Source organism: Temnothorax longispinosus, chromosome 8 (assembly GCF_030848805.1).
Source record: "Temnothorax longispinosus isolate EJ_2023e chromosome 8, Tlon_JGU_v1, whole genome shotgun sequence".
Lineage (NCBI taxonomy): Eukaryota > Metazoa > Arthropoda > Insecta > Hymenoptera > Formicidae > Temnothorax > Temnothorax longispinosus.
Window position 1 is genome coordinate 18038565 of NC_092365.1, and position 12347 is coordinate 18050911.

The window sequence follows — 12347 nt, forward strand, 5'->3', positions numbered from 1 at the left end:
GGTAACAACTATTACACACTTATATTACAATAAAATATACGAATTAATTATTAATCGCGTAAATCGTATCTGATTATAAACATTACAGACATATTAAAAAATACTAGGAGACACATGCTAAATCTACATCAACAGTGGAGAATAGTCCACGTACGTCGGGCTGACTAGATAGTGATGTTTCTACTTAGCGCTTTTTTCTACGTTACGTTATCCAATAAACAATTGTATGTGTGTTGTTACAACTTTATACAAGAGAAAATCCGTTTCAATTAATTAATTAATATTATTACTGATTATTGTATTGCAAGTGACATTGTCTTCTAACGTTAGGATACACAATAAATGGAATTCCCTTTTTCTCTCGTTTCAAATATGTATGTCCCGAAAGTGTCATTCCGTTGCCGCTGGCGAAATAATACGATGATACCTCTATTGGTTCCCTTCTTTCTCTACTTTTCCGCGATTCTATTACCACCCGACTACCCGCTATAAACTAATTATAAATTATATGCGTGGACGCGAGCATGCCCTTTCGAAGCGCGCCTTTGCCATGTCGACGTACGCACACGGGGATACGTGGGCGTAGGGCACGCCGGCAATGCCATCGATTTGCTTCGCTTTCGCGAAGAAACTCGCCGATGGAAGGAACAAAGTGCTGACGTGCTCTTGCGTAATCCCGAACCTTTTGTCGTAGGCGAGCGTGTTCCGCGATTTGTCACCCTGGTCGTAGCAAACTTCCCAATTTAAAGAGCGGGCCTGTTGTATGGGTTATTGTTTTTTAGCAACGTCATATTATTTATCACGGGTCTCTCGAAACTTTCGCTACATTTTTAACTGCGACATAAACCTCGAAATTCATTATGTTTTAAATGCAAGTGCGATTTCGTGATCGCGCGTCGTTCTTCAGTTATCCGTTTTATTATTCATGAAATAACTAAGGGAAGGAAGCAGCTCCGTTTATGTAAAGATACGTGGCGAGAGACGAAAAAGTTTTACCGCACATCCAAGCAGGGTATCTTGTGAGCTTTCCGTAAATATATTGAAAAATGTCAGGAATTATTATAATATTCCACGGTTTAGAGGAAACTTGTAAACGCGAAAGCGGCAGCAAGTATTAATCTTATTTATCGACCCGCCATCTCGTTTCTTTCTCACGACCGGAGATACCAGGCTCCATTACCAACTACGTTCACGATCAATTAATACTTTCGATGCACGCATCCTTGGAGCAAAGAGTTTTGACCTCAGCTCATAAACAAGTCGTGCCTTTCTCGAAACGGGAAAATTACACTTGTTAAGAGAGACCTGCACTTCTATGTGCACTTGAGCGAAACTTCTACATAAAATCGACTTCAAATAAATGATTATATCTTGCTGTTTATACTTGCTCCTTGTGATATTTCAATTGCATGTTTACAAAATGTAAATTCCAAAATTTTTGTTAAGAAAAAAAAAAAACAATTTTAGTCAGAGAATTAGCCGAAGAATTTATAAGGATGTAAAACACAATGCGGGCATACCCGACATATCCCGTATAATAGCCATTCATGTATCGTTTCACGTGGGCGTGCCATGAGTTTCAGGTGAGAGCTTTCAAGACGAAGCGGCTGACGACGCAGCCTTCTTCTAATATTCTTTTTCGAGCTCTTCTTTATTTCACCGTTGTCTCGTCTCGTCTCGTCTCCTCTCGACGCGCGACTATGTATTAAGTATGCGTAGATGGTTTTAGACGGTAAATGGGTGAAAAAATTCGCCGGATGACTCAGGACGGGCCTACAAGCGCGACGCACGTGAACCACGTCGAGACGGCATTTATCCGGGAAGAGAGGATGTAGGCAGACAATGGGACGGAATAACGAAGAGTCGGGTCGCGAAGCCGAACGTCGTCTGTAATTTGCATGCAATGTAACCGGGGGATACGATAAATATGCATGGTTTTGGTTAGAAGACAAACGAAAACCTCGTCGCGAATGCAACGAACACGCTAAGCATACGTTTCTCTATGTGCATGGAATATACGAAATATAGAAAATTATATATACAGATCTACAAAAATACATGAACCGCATAGGACTGTATAAGGTATTCTTTTTTTTAGAAATTCTTATACATTAATATAAATTGAAATCATATAATTTCTTCTTTTCTCTGCGTTTCTAAGTGTCACAGTTGTATTATGCGCCACAGTAGACACCGGTTATGCCTACTGTGAATCGAACACCGAAACCTATATCGCGATGTCTTTGTTGAAAGGCAGGATCGAGGCAATCGTGCCTCTCGAAGCATCCTAACAAGCGAGCAGTACCTCGGCCTGCGTCTCGGCACGAAGTAAGGATGCCTAGCAATTTCGAAGATGATCACAGCGCGGCTCGTTCCAAGTTGTATTCGCGCGCGCGAGTGCCAGAAGCACAGGCCAACGGGAGCGCGGCGAGAAACGCGGACACCGGATGAATATTAGATCGGCATTAAATATTTAATATTATCAAAGGCCGCGCCTGTGATGACCACGACGCCGCGCAATCTTTATTTCGCCGTAATACTATGTTCGGGCGCGTCATCGCATGTCAGGAGGCAGCGGCACGAGTGTTAACTAACATAGCTGTGGAATATCGCCACGAGCATAATCATACGAATGCGTGGAGGAATTTGTCGATATTAATCAACGTCGTCGCGAGGGCACAGGCGAGGCTCAGGGGCGCGGGATGGTGTAACACACCCGGCAATTTGCGAGATAATAGTCTCTCTCTCTCCGGGACCGTCTGGACGGAGCGAGCACGCGAAAAGCCACGGCGCGATTACTTTCTAATTATCGGCGACGACTCCTCCTTCCCGCGACGCGATTTAACATAGATAACCATAAACGTGTGCCGTTTATCCTGAACCACAGGGGAGCCTATAGCATCGTCGGACACTCGCGCAGAGAGGGTAAACAAGCGAAGGGAGAGAACAACATGTTTTCGATCTGCGTTAATTAATTAGCAGCCGAGCGACGGGCATCCTCGTTTCTCGGGGAGACACCCGGTAATTTCGTAGCGCGACGTTTAGCACAGCCGGGACATTAAAATGTACGTGAAAATGGCGCGACGACGGTGCTGCGGGTAGCCGCAAGTGACAAGCGGACACGGCGAAGTAATTTAGAATATAATAGCGGTTTTGGAATATAATAGAAGTGAGGCGTCGTGTATATAATAGAAGTGTCGCGAAAAAAACGATGCCGAAACTAATATTACCGCGCGTTAACCGCAAATTTGCTTCGCGAGAGATCTGGATTTTACTTTAATTTCCCGTGAGAACGAAATGTAACGCGAACGACCTAAGAACTCAGCACTCCGACGCTCCCATTGCGGAACTGTCGCGCGCGGTTCCCACGTATGACTTTCTTTTCACTCGCAGTCCGGTTTCGCCGGCCAGTTTTGTTCGACTTTCGCATCTGGTACTAATCGTGGACAACTAAATCTTTCTTCCCTAAGTTATGGTCACGGTTATGAGGTGGAAAGAGGCAAAGAATCAACTAAATTATGATTAGCGGAGACGTGCGCCGGTGAAACCGGATTTCAGTACTTTACAGAATTTTTGCTCAAAACTTATTAAGATACCGAAATGTAAAAGTATTGAGATATATGAGGCACTTTAAATAATTACTAAAAAAAGTTGGTATCAACGATCCACCTGCGAGCCACGCGAGATCGCCGCTAGATTATGAACGATCAGCTTCGCCGGACGCTTGATTGTCGTCGATTGCGTTATCGGAAGCCGCTCGCTTTCTACGGCAATCGATAAAATCGCGCGGGTTCGCACAATCATAATTTTCATAATATGCGATCAAGTAGGTGGGCGGAGGATGAGCGGTGGGACCGGAAGCCACGGTTTGTCCAGCCGTTGAACCTGGTCTCGTTTAATTCACGGAGCGGCTCCGCGGAGCGAACCGGGGCTATTACAGCGCTGCACCAAGCGAGGATGACGTTATATACCCGGAGGCTGTCCACCGTTGAACTATCTCCTCTTTCTCTCCGTCTCCTGTCTCTCTTTGCGGCTTCCAACCGACCCGTCTTCTCGCGATGCGAAGCACCTAGTCGCCGCTAAACGACACCCGCGAGAGAGAGAGAGAAAGAGAGAGAGAGAGAAGTTAGGCCACGACGGATTAACCCGCGCGGACCTCGCTAATTTCCACGGCTTGGGAATACTAACCGGTACCTGCGTTGGATTGCGGATGTGCGCGGCAGGAAGCTTTGTGATTCCCGACTTCCTCCCGTAAACGTCTCGTCGCCCGGCATACGTGCAAAACCGGACTTATGATGAGGAAACGTTTTCCATCTCTCCCTGTCGCTGTCGATTATCATCGCCGGATTTAATGGACGGAGAAACGAGCAAGACGATCGTCCGTGGATATTACCATCTCGCTTTTCGCTCGTGTGCGATATTTGTCGGTGCCGTATATTAACTGCAGGTTTGATAATGCCCGCTTACGACGTAAGAATCTGTTGTAACGCACTGAGTGGACAATTCACGTGTAAAAACTTTGCTAGCATTACATTGAGCTATAAATGAAACCGCAGTCATATTATAGAATTATAAAATTATATAGAGTGGAGAAGATCACGTATTATTTTTTGAGCTTATTAAATCAATATGGTAATTTAATAAACATGATTTTTATGTTAGTTAATAATCCGACGCTGTGTTCCAATGGAAACATGGAAAGAAGATGGGCGCGGAAGAAACAAAGAATTACAACGTTGCTGATCGTAATGAATACACCGACATGATTCAGACACGTGTGAGGTCCTTCATATCCCGCGTTTGACTCGATTATGTTTAAGAATGGATTTGCCCATGGATTGTAATTGACGGTAATCGCGGAACTTCCTGCATCGTCCATACGGGCAGGTGCATTTCCTTCCATCGTTATGCTGGGGATAGAGTGGGGGGAGCAATTAAGTGAATAAAGACTTATGGCAATAGGGAAGCGGAGAGCTGTGTGTCTTTTATAACGCCCAGTAAAATGCCCCGTTAAAAGATCCTGTCTATCCTGGGTCGATCCCGCGAATTTAACGATTCAGTCCTTCTTCCCGGACAAAGTACGCTATAACTACATCGTAACCGCTGTTCTCTCAATGTAGTTAATTGCGACGTGCATGTCCGTTCGGCAAATAATCTTGCCGCTCGCCCGACGGCGTATCATCTGGCTGAAATACGGGAAACGAAGATCGTGCGCGAAGGACATACAGAAAATAGCCGCGCACGCGATGTTTCAATTGAAGAGCAGAACTGGTCGCAGTTTTTCTCAAAAGCGGAAATTGATCTTAGTCGCGCAATGTATATTTTTTCGCAAAACCGTATTCGCAATCTCAATTTCGCAGATTATACCTACAAATTGCTTTCTCTCTTACGTACTCATCTTGCTACACAAAAATGAGAGATGTGCCATTACGAAACATCTTCTCGCTAAATATTTATTACTTAAAAAATGGATACTCACGAGTTAGAGGTAGAGCGTGCCGACACGTCGCGGTGCCACGACAGTGACAGCTAAACGTGGCCCACATTTAGTCGGTGGCAGCGGCGCAGTCGTGGCGGGCGGCGGAGTTTCCGGTCTCGTGCAGCCGAGGCCGCTTCCACCTCGCAGCTCCCAGACTAAATTCGTCAGCGATCGTGGCCTGCTTAAACGTCTCGATCTAGAGTTTATCGTGAAAAATCGAGAAAATATAATAAAAACTTGTTGTGTGAATATTATTGGTCAATATTATGCTGTTTAGACAATTAATATCAATAGAAACTACTTTGACGTAAATAATAAAATCAAATATATATTTTTTAAAATAAGCATCGTGAAAAAATATATTATAAAATAGAAAATATGTAATTATTTTTAATAATCCAATAAGAGAAAATAATCAAATGTTCTAATATCTGCTTTATTCAATTCTTTAAATAATATCGTAATAATTTATAGTAAATGATATAACTAATAACTCTGAGAGGGAAAAATTATTTAATTAATTATGCTTTCAATAAAAGATTAAAAGATACGTCTAATAATTACAAATAAAAATGATTATTATTAAGAAAAAAGTATATTATACCTTTTCTCTGGCAGCTTGGCGCCCGCGCCGGAGTCTCCCGACGTCCTTCCGCCCGAGTGACTGGAATCCAGCGTGCCATCGAGCTCCATGGCCTGTTGAAGATTCGTCAAGCTCTTGTAACGTATGTTGAAGAGTGGCGAACCGCCCTTGTAACCCGGCGGCGTTTCCTTCAACGGCGACGCGCTCTTCTGCCTCATTAGCGGTCGTCCGCGCTGAGTACCACTATTCTTCACGTAGAGCTTCGCCAATGGCGGCTTCTCCACCCGTGGCTGCGGCGCTTCCTTCACCGCGCGCCTAGTCCGCTTCTCCGCCTGAATCTTCTTCGTCGGTATCGTCTCGATCGGCGGCGGTTCCGGTCGATCGTCCAGCAAGGGCGTAATCGTCACCGTTACCGGCGTCAACGGCGGGGTCGAACCCCCCTGGCCCGCGGCGAGAGGACTCTCGTACGGCGACCTGACGCTCTTCGGCAACGGCGCGAAGCCGCGCACGTAGTCGTATATCTGATCAATTTCGTCGTATTCTTCCGTGCAGGCCGACGACGACGGCGGTACCCTGTTCTCATCCCGGTACCCCGAGTGTCCGGAGGACGGCTGATGCCCGTTGCTATGATAGTGATGATGATGATGATGGTGGCCGGCGCCGCTGTTCCTATGGTGACTTAACGGCGCGTGATCCGAGTTCGTCGATGGTCTTCTGAGGAAGCCCGACCCGCTCCTCGTCTGCCTGGAGGGCTTGCTCTCGCCCAGACGGCCGTCCAATACGTGCGCCCGATCAGCCACGTCGGCAACCAGACGAGAAGCGCGCTCCACCAACCTCGTAAACTCCTGCATCGACCTGAGTGCCTCCTCGTTTCGCGCCTTCACCAGCTTGAGCGGCGCCGCGAGCGGCAGCGCGACCGCCGCTCCTTCCCTCTGCAGCGGCAACGCAAACACGTGCTCCTCCTCGAAAGTCGACAGCAGCCTCAATTCGGGCACAAATTGCGACGACGACTTGAGTCCTCGTGGCGGCTGGCCGTGCACCAGTCTCACGGTGAGCGGCAGACGTTTGCTGAGGAGCGCCCTAGCGGTGTGCACGCCGCTGATGTTGTCCTCGCGAGCCAGGGCGCTGAAGCGTCCGCGTTGATCTATCCCGAGCAGAACGCTGTCGCCGTGACAGTCCACGCAGCGCAGAAACCGACCGCGACCGGGTAGCGCCACTTCACCGGCGATAACGATCGTCTCGCCGGCGGCGAGGGTTCTCGTGCCCTCCGGTACCACGATACCCGACTCGTCGTCCACCCGGCAGGCGATGCCGCGCACGGTCTCGCGCACCAGAGCACCCTCATCCGGACATCTTCGCGATAACTCGCTCACCGACTCGATGCCGCGCACCGCTCGACCTTCCTCGCTCAGGATCTCAAAGTAGCCCGCGTACGAGTCCGGTATCGCCAGTCTGGGCCCTACGCCGACCACCCGGCGGCCCTCCTTGATCTTCACCGCCTGCGCCACGATTTTACGCCGACGGCCGGCCGATATCACCAGCGCGGTGCTCTGCAAACTGGGCGCCGGTAGCGTCGGCACGCCCAGCCCGCCATACTGGCCCTTCGTGATCTTGATCACGGCCGGCAAACGGTACTTGGAGACGAACTCACGCAGGTACGTCGCCTCCTCGGCCCAGCGTGCTGCCGCGACGACGATCTGACCGTCGGTCGCGGCCATCGCGGTCGCTCGGCCCCGGCCGGCGCGGCGCGGCGCCTCCGCGACCCCGCGTCCCCCCGCGCGAGATCGGGCCCGAGAGACAGGGCCCGACGATCAGGCCCCCAACGATAGCTGAACGCTACTGCTGCTCCTGCTGCCCGCGCAGCGCGCCTCTATGCTCCATCTGCAAGCAGGAGAGTGATCACGCTTTAAATACTTTCGCGTGACGTACTTATTTGGGTGTGTATGATAATGAGGACGCCTGCATATGCGAAGCAGGCACGATGTAAAATATTACGATTTAATTTCTAAGATTAATTTACTGATAATCTTCAAAGATGTTTTCTCTTGTAAATTAAAATATTATTATAAATATTATAATATTCGAAATTAAAAACCCGTTTCAGAATATTACGAAAATATTCACGCGTTCTCGTAACATGGACTATAAAATGCAGAGTATCTGTATGTAATTTAGCTTTATTCATGCTCATCCTTGGATAATAGTATAGACGATAATAATAATTAGTCCTGAAGTTCCTGCTGGAGACTAATCTCGTATAACTAATCTCTGTTGCGAAATATGAAAGGTGCCCGCCTTTACCATGTTAATTTCGACAAACGAATGTTTGCCTTTCGGCACCATTCGCCATTTCCCCACCCGTTTTGATGCACTTTTAATGCATCCTTTCCCACGTGGAGCACAGTCGCACACTATTGCGGTTCTGTGAAGCGTCCGGCGCCCGCGCGAGAGCTAATGTCGATCCATGGCTATAATATACGCAATGACCCGTCTTGTCATTAGTCAAGTTCCAATTATAGACCGGTTTCATAATTTCCGTAGCAAGGGCAGTCACCACTCGAAACTACGAATGGCAGGTAATCAGTACCGCGGGCAGTGCCTTTGCGTCGTCGTTGCCCCCCCGAAGATCGTCATCCGTGGAAGAGAGATGGCAAACGATCATAAAGGAAACTTTGTGAGAAGCAAAATGAGTACATCGAGATAAGATAAAAACAATGATATCATAATTTTCTTCTATGCAAATGTCGTAATTCAAACAGAGAAGAGAGTGAGTTCAAAATAACTCGTGAAACACAGATTTCGATCAAAACGAAAAATCGTGATCTCGATTTGCGACAACGGAAATAATGCGCTTCAATAATAACAGGATACTAGATATTTATGGAGCAACACAACGTCCGTATAGCCCGGAACAGACTTTGTTGCAAGTTATATACTAAACAAAGTAGACATGATGCGCTTGCGCACGTGGATGGGTGTGTCTATGATTGTTTCACCAAAGAGGATCTCGTCCGAGGAAAATAACGGTTGTGATTCTTCTGATCATCGCACTGCGATCCACGATATTACGAATAAGCGGCTTCACGCTTGCTTAGATTAACACGGAAATGTCAGTGGACGGTGACAAAAAGATTGCCGAGAATTTTTATTGCTACAATAATCCGTAAAATAATGTAAAAGGTTTATATGCCTTCTATGTATGAAGGCTTTGTAGTAATTTGCGGTACAGCAGATCGAATAATAATACGTTACTGCATTTATAAGACTCAAGTATATATGTAAAATGTAGAAAACGAATAAGTTTCCTACATATAGACTTTTATTAAAGTCTAAAGTATACGTATAATTTCTTACTTTGGCAAAAATAACGGTCAAGTTGCAAAGATTGTAAGAAAATTTTAATAAAAGCTTGCTAAAACATTCTTAAGGTCTGATAAACGGCTGCATACTTCGAGATAATTGTGCTAACTTTGACGAGACTCGCTCGGAGTAAAATTCATAACTGCGATAGCTCACGGTTATTACATTACATTAAGACAATATCTATATGCGCCCGACGAAACATTGTTGCCCGTTACCTAACGAAGCGCATATATAGGTTTACGTGGGATGGGCGTGTCGACGATTGTTTCGGATTTCTCCAAAGAGGATCTCGTTGGAAGAAAGTAATGATCGTGACTCGGCTAGCATCGACTCGGTGGTCTGGATTAAACGATTTCGTGAACCAATCACTTTTCCACATCGACGCGAAAGTTCCAACGCCACAGAAGCCTGGGGATAAAAGATGAGAGCACTCGAGGCTGCATGCCTATATCTATTTTTTTCTTCGATACAAAAATGATACAACCTACTAGAATGATTTGAAAATGTTGGGTTTGTTTTATATAAATCAGTAGCACGTATAAATTTTTTTAATTTTGCGGATTAACACATCTTATATAATACTTGATTGATAAAGAAAATTGTGAATGGTCATTAAGAGAGTTAGTTATAATTGTAATGCAGTTAACAAATTAATTTAGAGTTTAAAATTTCTCATTATAATTATCTATAGATCGCATCTCTCGCGAAATAATTGTGCGATGTCGCGATCCCTATATGACTGAATCCTGTTCAATAACTAATAACGAGATAAACCAGATTGTTGACCGAAATTTTTTACTAAAGATAAATTTACAATTTTTCCCGGCGCAAACCGGCTCCTTAATCACGAAGACGGTAGATGGATTAATTCTGTTTACAGCGAACGGTGCAACGGCGCCGTGCATAAGCTCCTTCAAGATGGGCCGCAGACAGTGCGAGATAAGAACGAGGTGACCAATGACCCGGGGCTTCGTGACAGGCGCGCCTCTAGGAAGTTATTCGACATACTGCTTCGTTCACCCCTCACTTCTTTCTTTCTCTTTCTCTTTCAAGTACTTTCTTGGCGCGAGCTAGCGCGTGAACTTCCGCGGTTACATCTGGGTGCAAGCGATCCCTGAGTATGAGATCGGCAAAATGGTGATGTAATTAATGTGAAACTTAGTATCCACCACTGGGTTGAGGCGAAAGTTTTGCTGGCGAACCACTAGCCCATGAATGGCTATGTATGGATATGTATGGATGAATTAACGCTCACATCCACGATTAGCGATAGCCGTAATAATGCTTTTCGATGCTTACAAGCGATATATCTTAATATTTTCAAATCTTCTCAGAAAAGACTTAAGTCTAATTCTAACTGAAACGTAATTTATTCTCAAACCGTATAAATAGGTATTCTAAATTCAGTTTATTTTTGTTTTTGGATATCTTTCATAATTTTTATTTGAAATTCTTATGATTTAATCTTTCATTCAGCATCCCAACACAATTAAATATAAGACATTGAAATTTTTGATAAAGCAAAATTTATATACAATCTAAACGCTGTTTTTCGAAAAATAGAAACAATCTCTCAGCCTATGTACATTTCCGTTTCTGAGAACAAACTCACAAGAAAGCCCTTTCTCATCGCGCATGACACAAACGGATTTTTTCCCAAGACACAAATTAACTTCAAATTGAGGGAGAAGATTCTATCTTTGAGGCATCATCTCTCCGACAGTTCTGGGGCACTCCGCGCAGACGAGTTTCTTGCCGACAGCTCCTCCGACGTCCGGACGCCGTAGCATTACGAAAGCGGTCCAGCGGTGCGACCGGCCGGCATAATTGCACGTCACGTGCATATGCCTAGGCATAATTAGATTAATGCACCACGAAATTGGATTAAGAAACCGAAGCCGACGGCCCCGATCCCCGCGCAACCCCTCCCCCTCCCAGAAAAGTGCTCAAGGCGGAGCACGTTTCTCCCCGAAACGCCACGGGGTTAATTAATCTTCGCCGGAGAGCGGGTGGTAAACGACGCGTCACGTACAAAGACGGAACGCGTATAAATCATTTCGAGTGCACGTCGCGTCGCACGGCGAGGCGGTGAGGCGGCTTCCGCGCGTAAATTGCGAGCGTTAATCGCAGGCCGGTTTAGAGACGGACACAAAACCGCTATATGGAGAAAACGGGGCAACTTGGGAATTTCGCATTACGGATTCAAAGATTTTAAGTCGACATTACGGCAGTCAGAAGTACCTCTAGAAAGACTCTGGAAAACAATATTTCGATTTTTAACGCATCAAAATTCGAAACCTTAGTTTTTTCATCTAAGATATCTCAGAAATTTTAGACAAATAATTCAATTTTCGCGCAATAAGCAATGCCAGCAGAAATCGATTGTTCGCACGAGTCGACGTCCTCGTGTCTCCGATTGCGAACGATTTTTGCAGACGGCGTGCATTCCCCGGCGAAGTAGTTACGACCGCGATAAAACGACACGCCAAAGGGTCGTGCAGGCATGCCATCGATCGCGTCGTTACGCATATCGATACGTACGCACGATATTCGCGATTAGAAGTGAAGACAATCGGTGTGGCCGGTGTCGAAATCCCGTCGTCGAGTAGACAAAAGGAGCACGACACAGCGCCGTAATCGTCGTCGTTGGTGAAAGCCGCGTGGTGTCGAGCTGTGCAGCATATAATTCGAGGGCACGTCGATAAATCAGCTGGCGTGCGAAAGAGCGAGGGGGACAGGGGAACGTTGATCGTTGCGACACGGTTCGTCTATCGGTGGGCGACGACCGGCACACATCGTCATTAAGATCAACGAGCGTCGATAAGTAGCTCGCCGTGCATCCGGTATCGCGATTTTCTATACTCTTAAGCGATTTCTGTTCCGTTCATTTTCAATTTCAAATCGATGATTTTTTATCTTCCG

At 46.0% G+C, this 12347-nt stretch overlaps 1 protein-coding gene across 4 annotated transcripts in view; it reads right to left on the reverse strand.

Annotated features, from left to right (window-relative positions):
- Positions 1 to 12347, reverse strand: part of Sano (CABIT domain-containing protein serrano) — a 135342-nt gene that overhangs the window by 23145 nt on the left and 99850 nt on the right. For all 4 annotated transcript variants that reach the window (XM_071784910.1, XM_071784908.1, XM_071784907.1 and 1 more), the window contains 2 exons: positions 6084 to 7943; positions 5480 to 5675 (listed from right to left, as the gene is read on the reverse strand). In XM_071784910.1, the coding sequence (XP_071641011.1) occupies positions 5483 to 5675; positions 6084 to 7780 (1890 nt within the window). In that variant the 5' untranslated portion in view covers positions 7781 to 7943 and the 3' untranslated portion in view covers positions 5480 to 5482. The remainder of the gene's footprint in view (positions 1 to 5479; positions 5676 to 6083; positions 7944 to 12347) is intronic.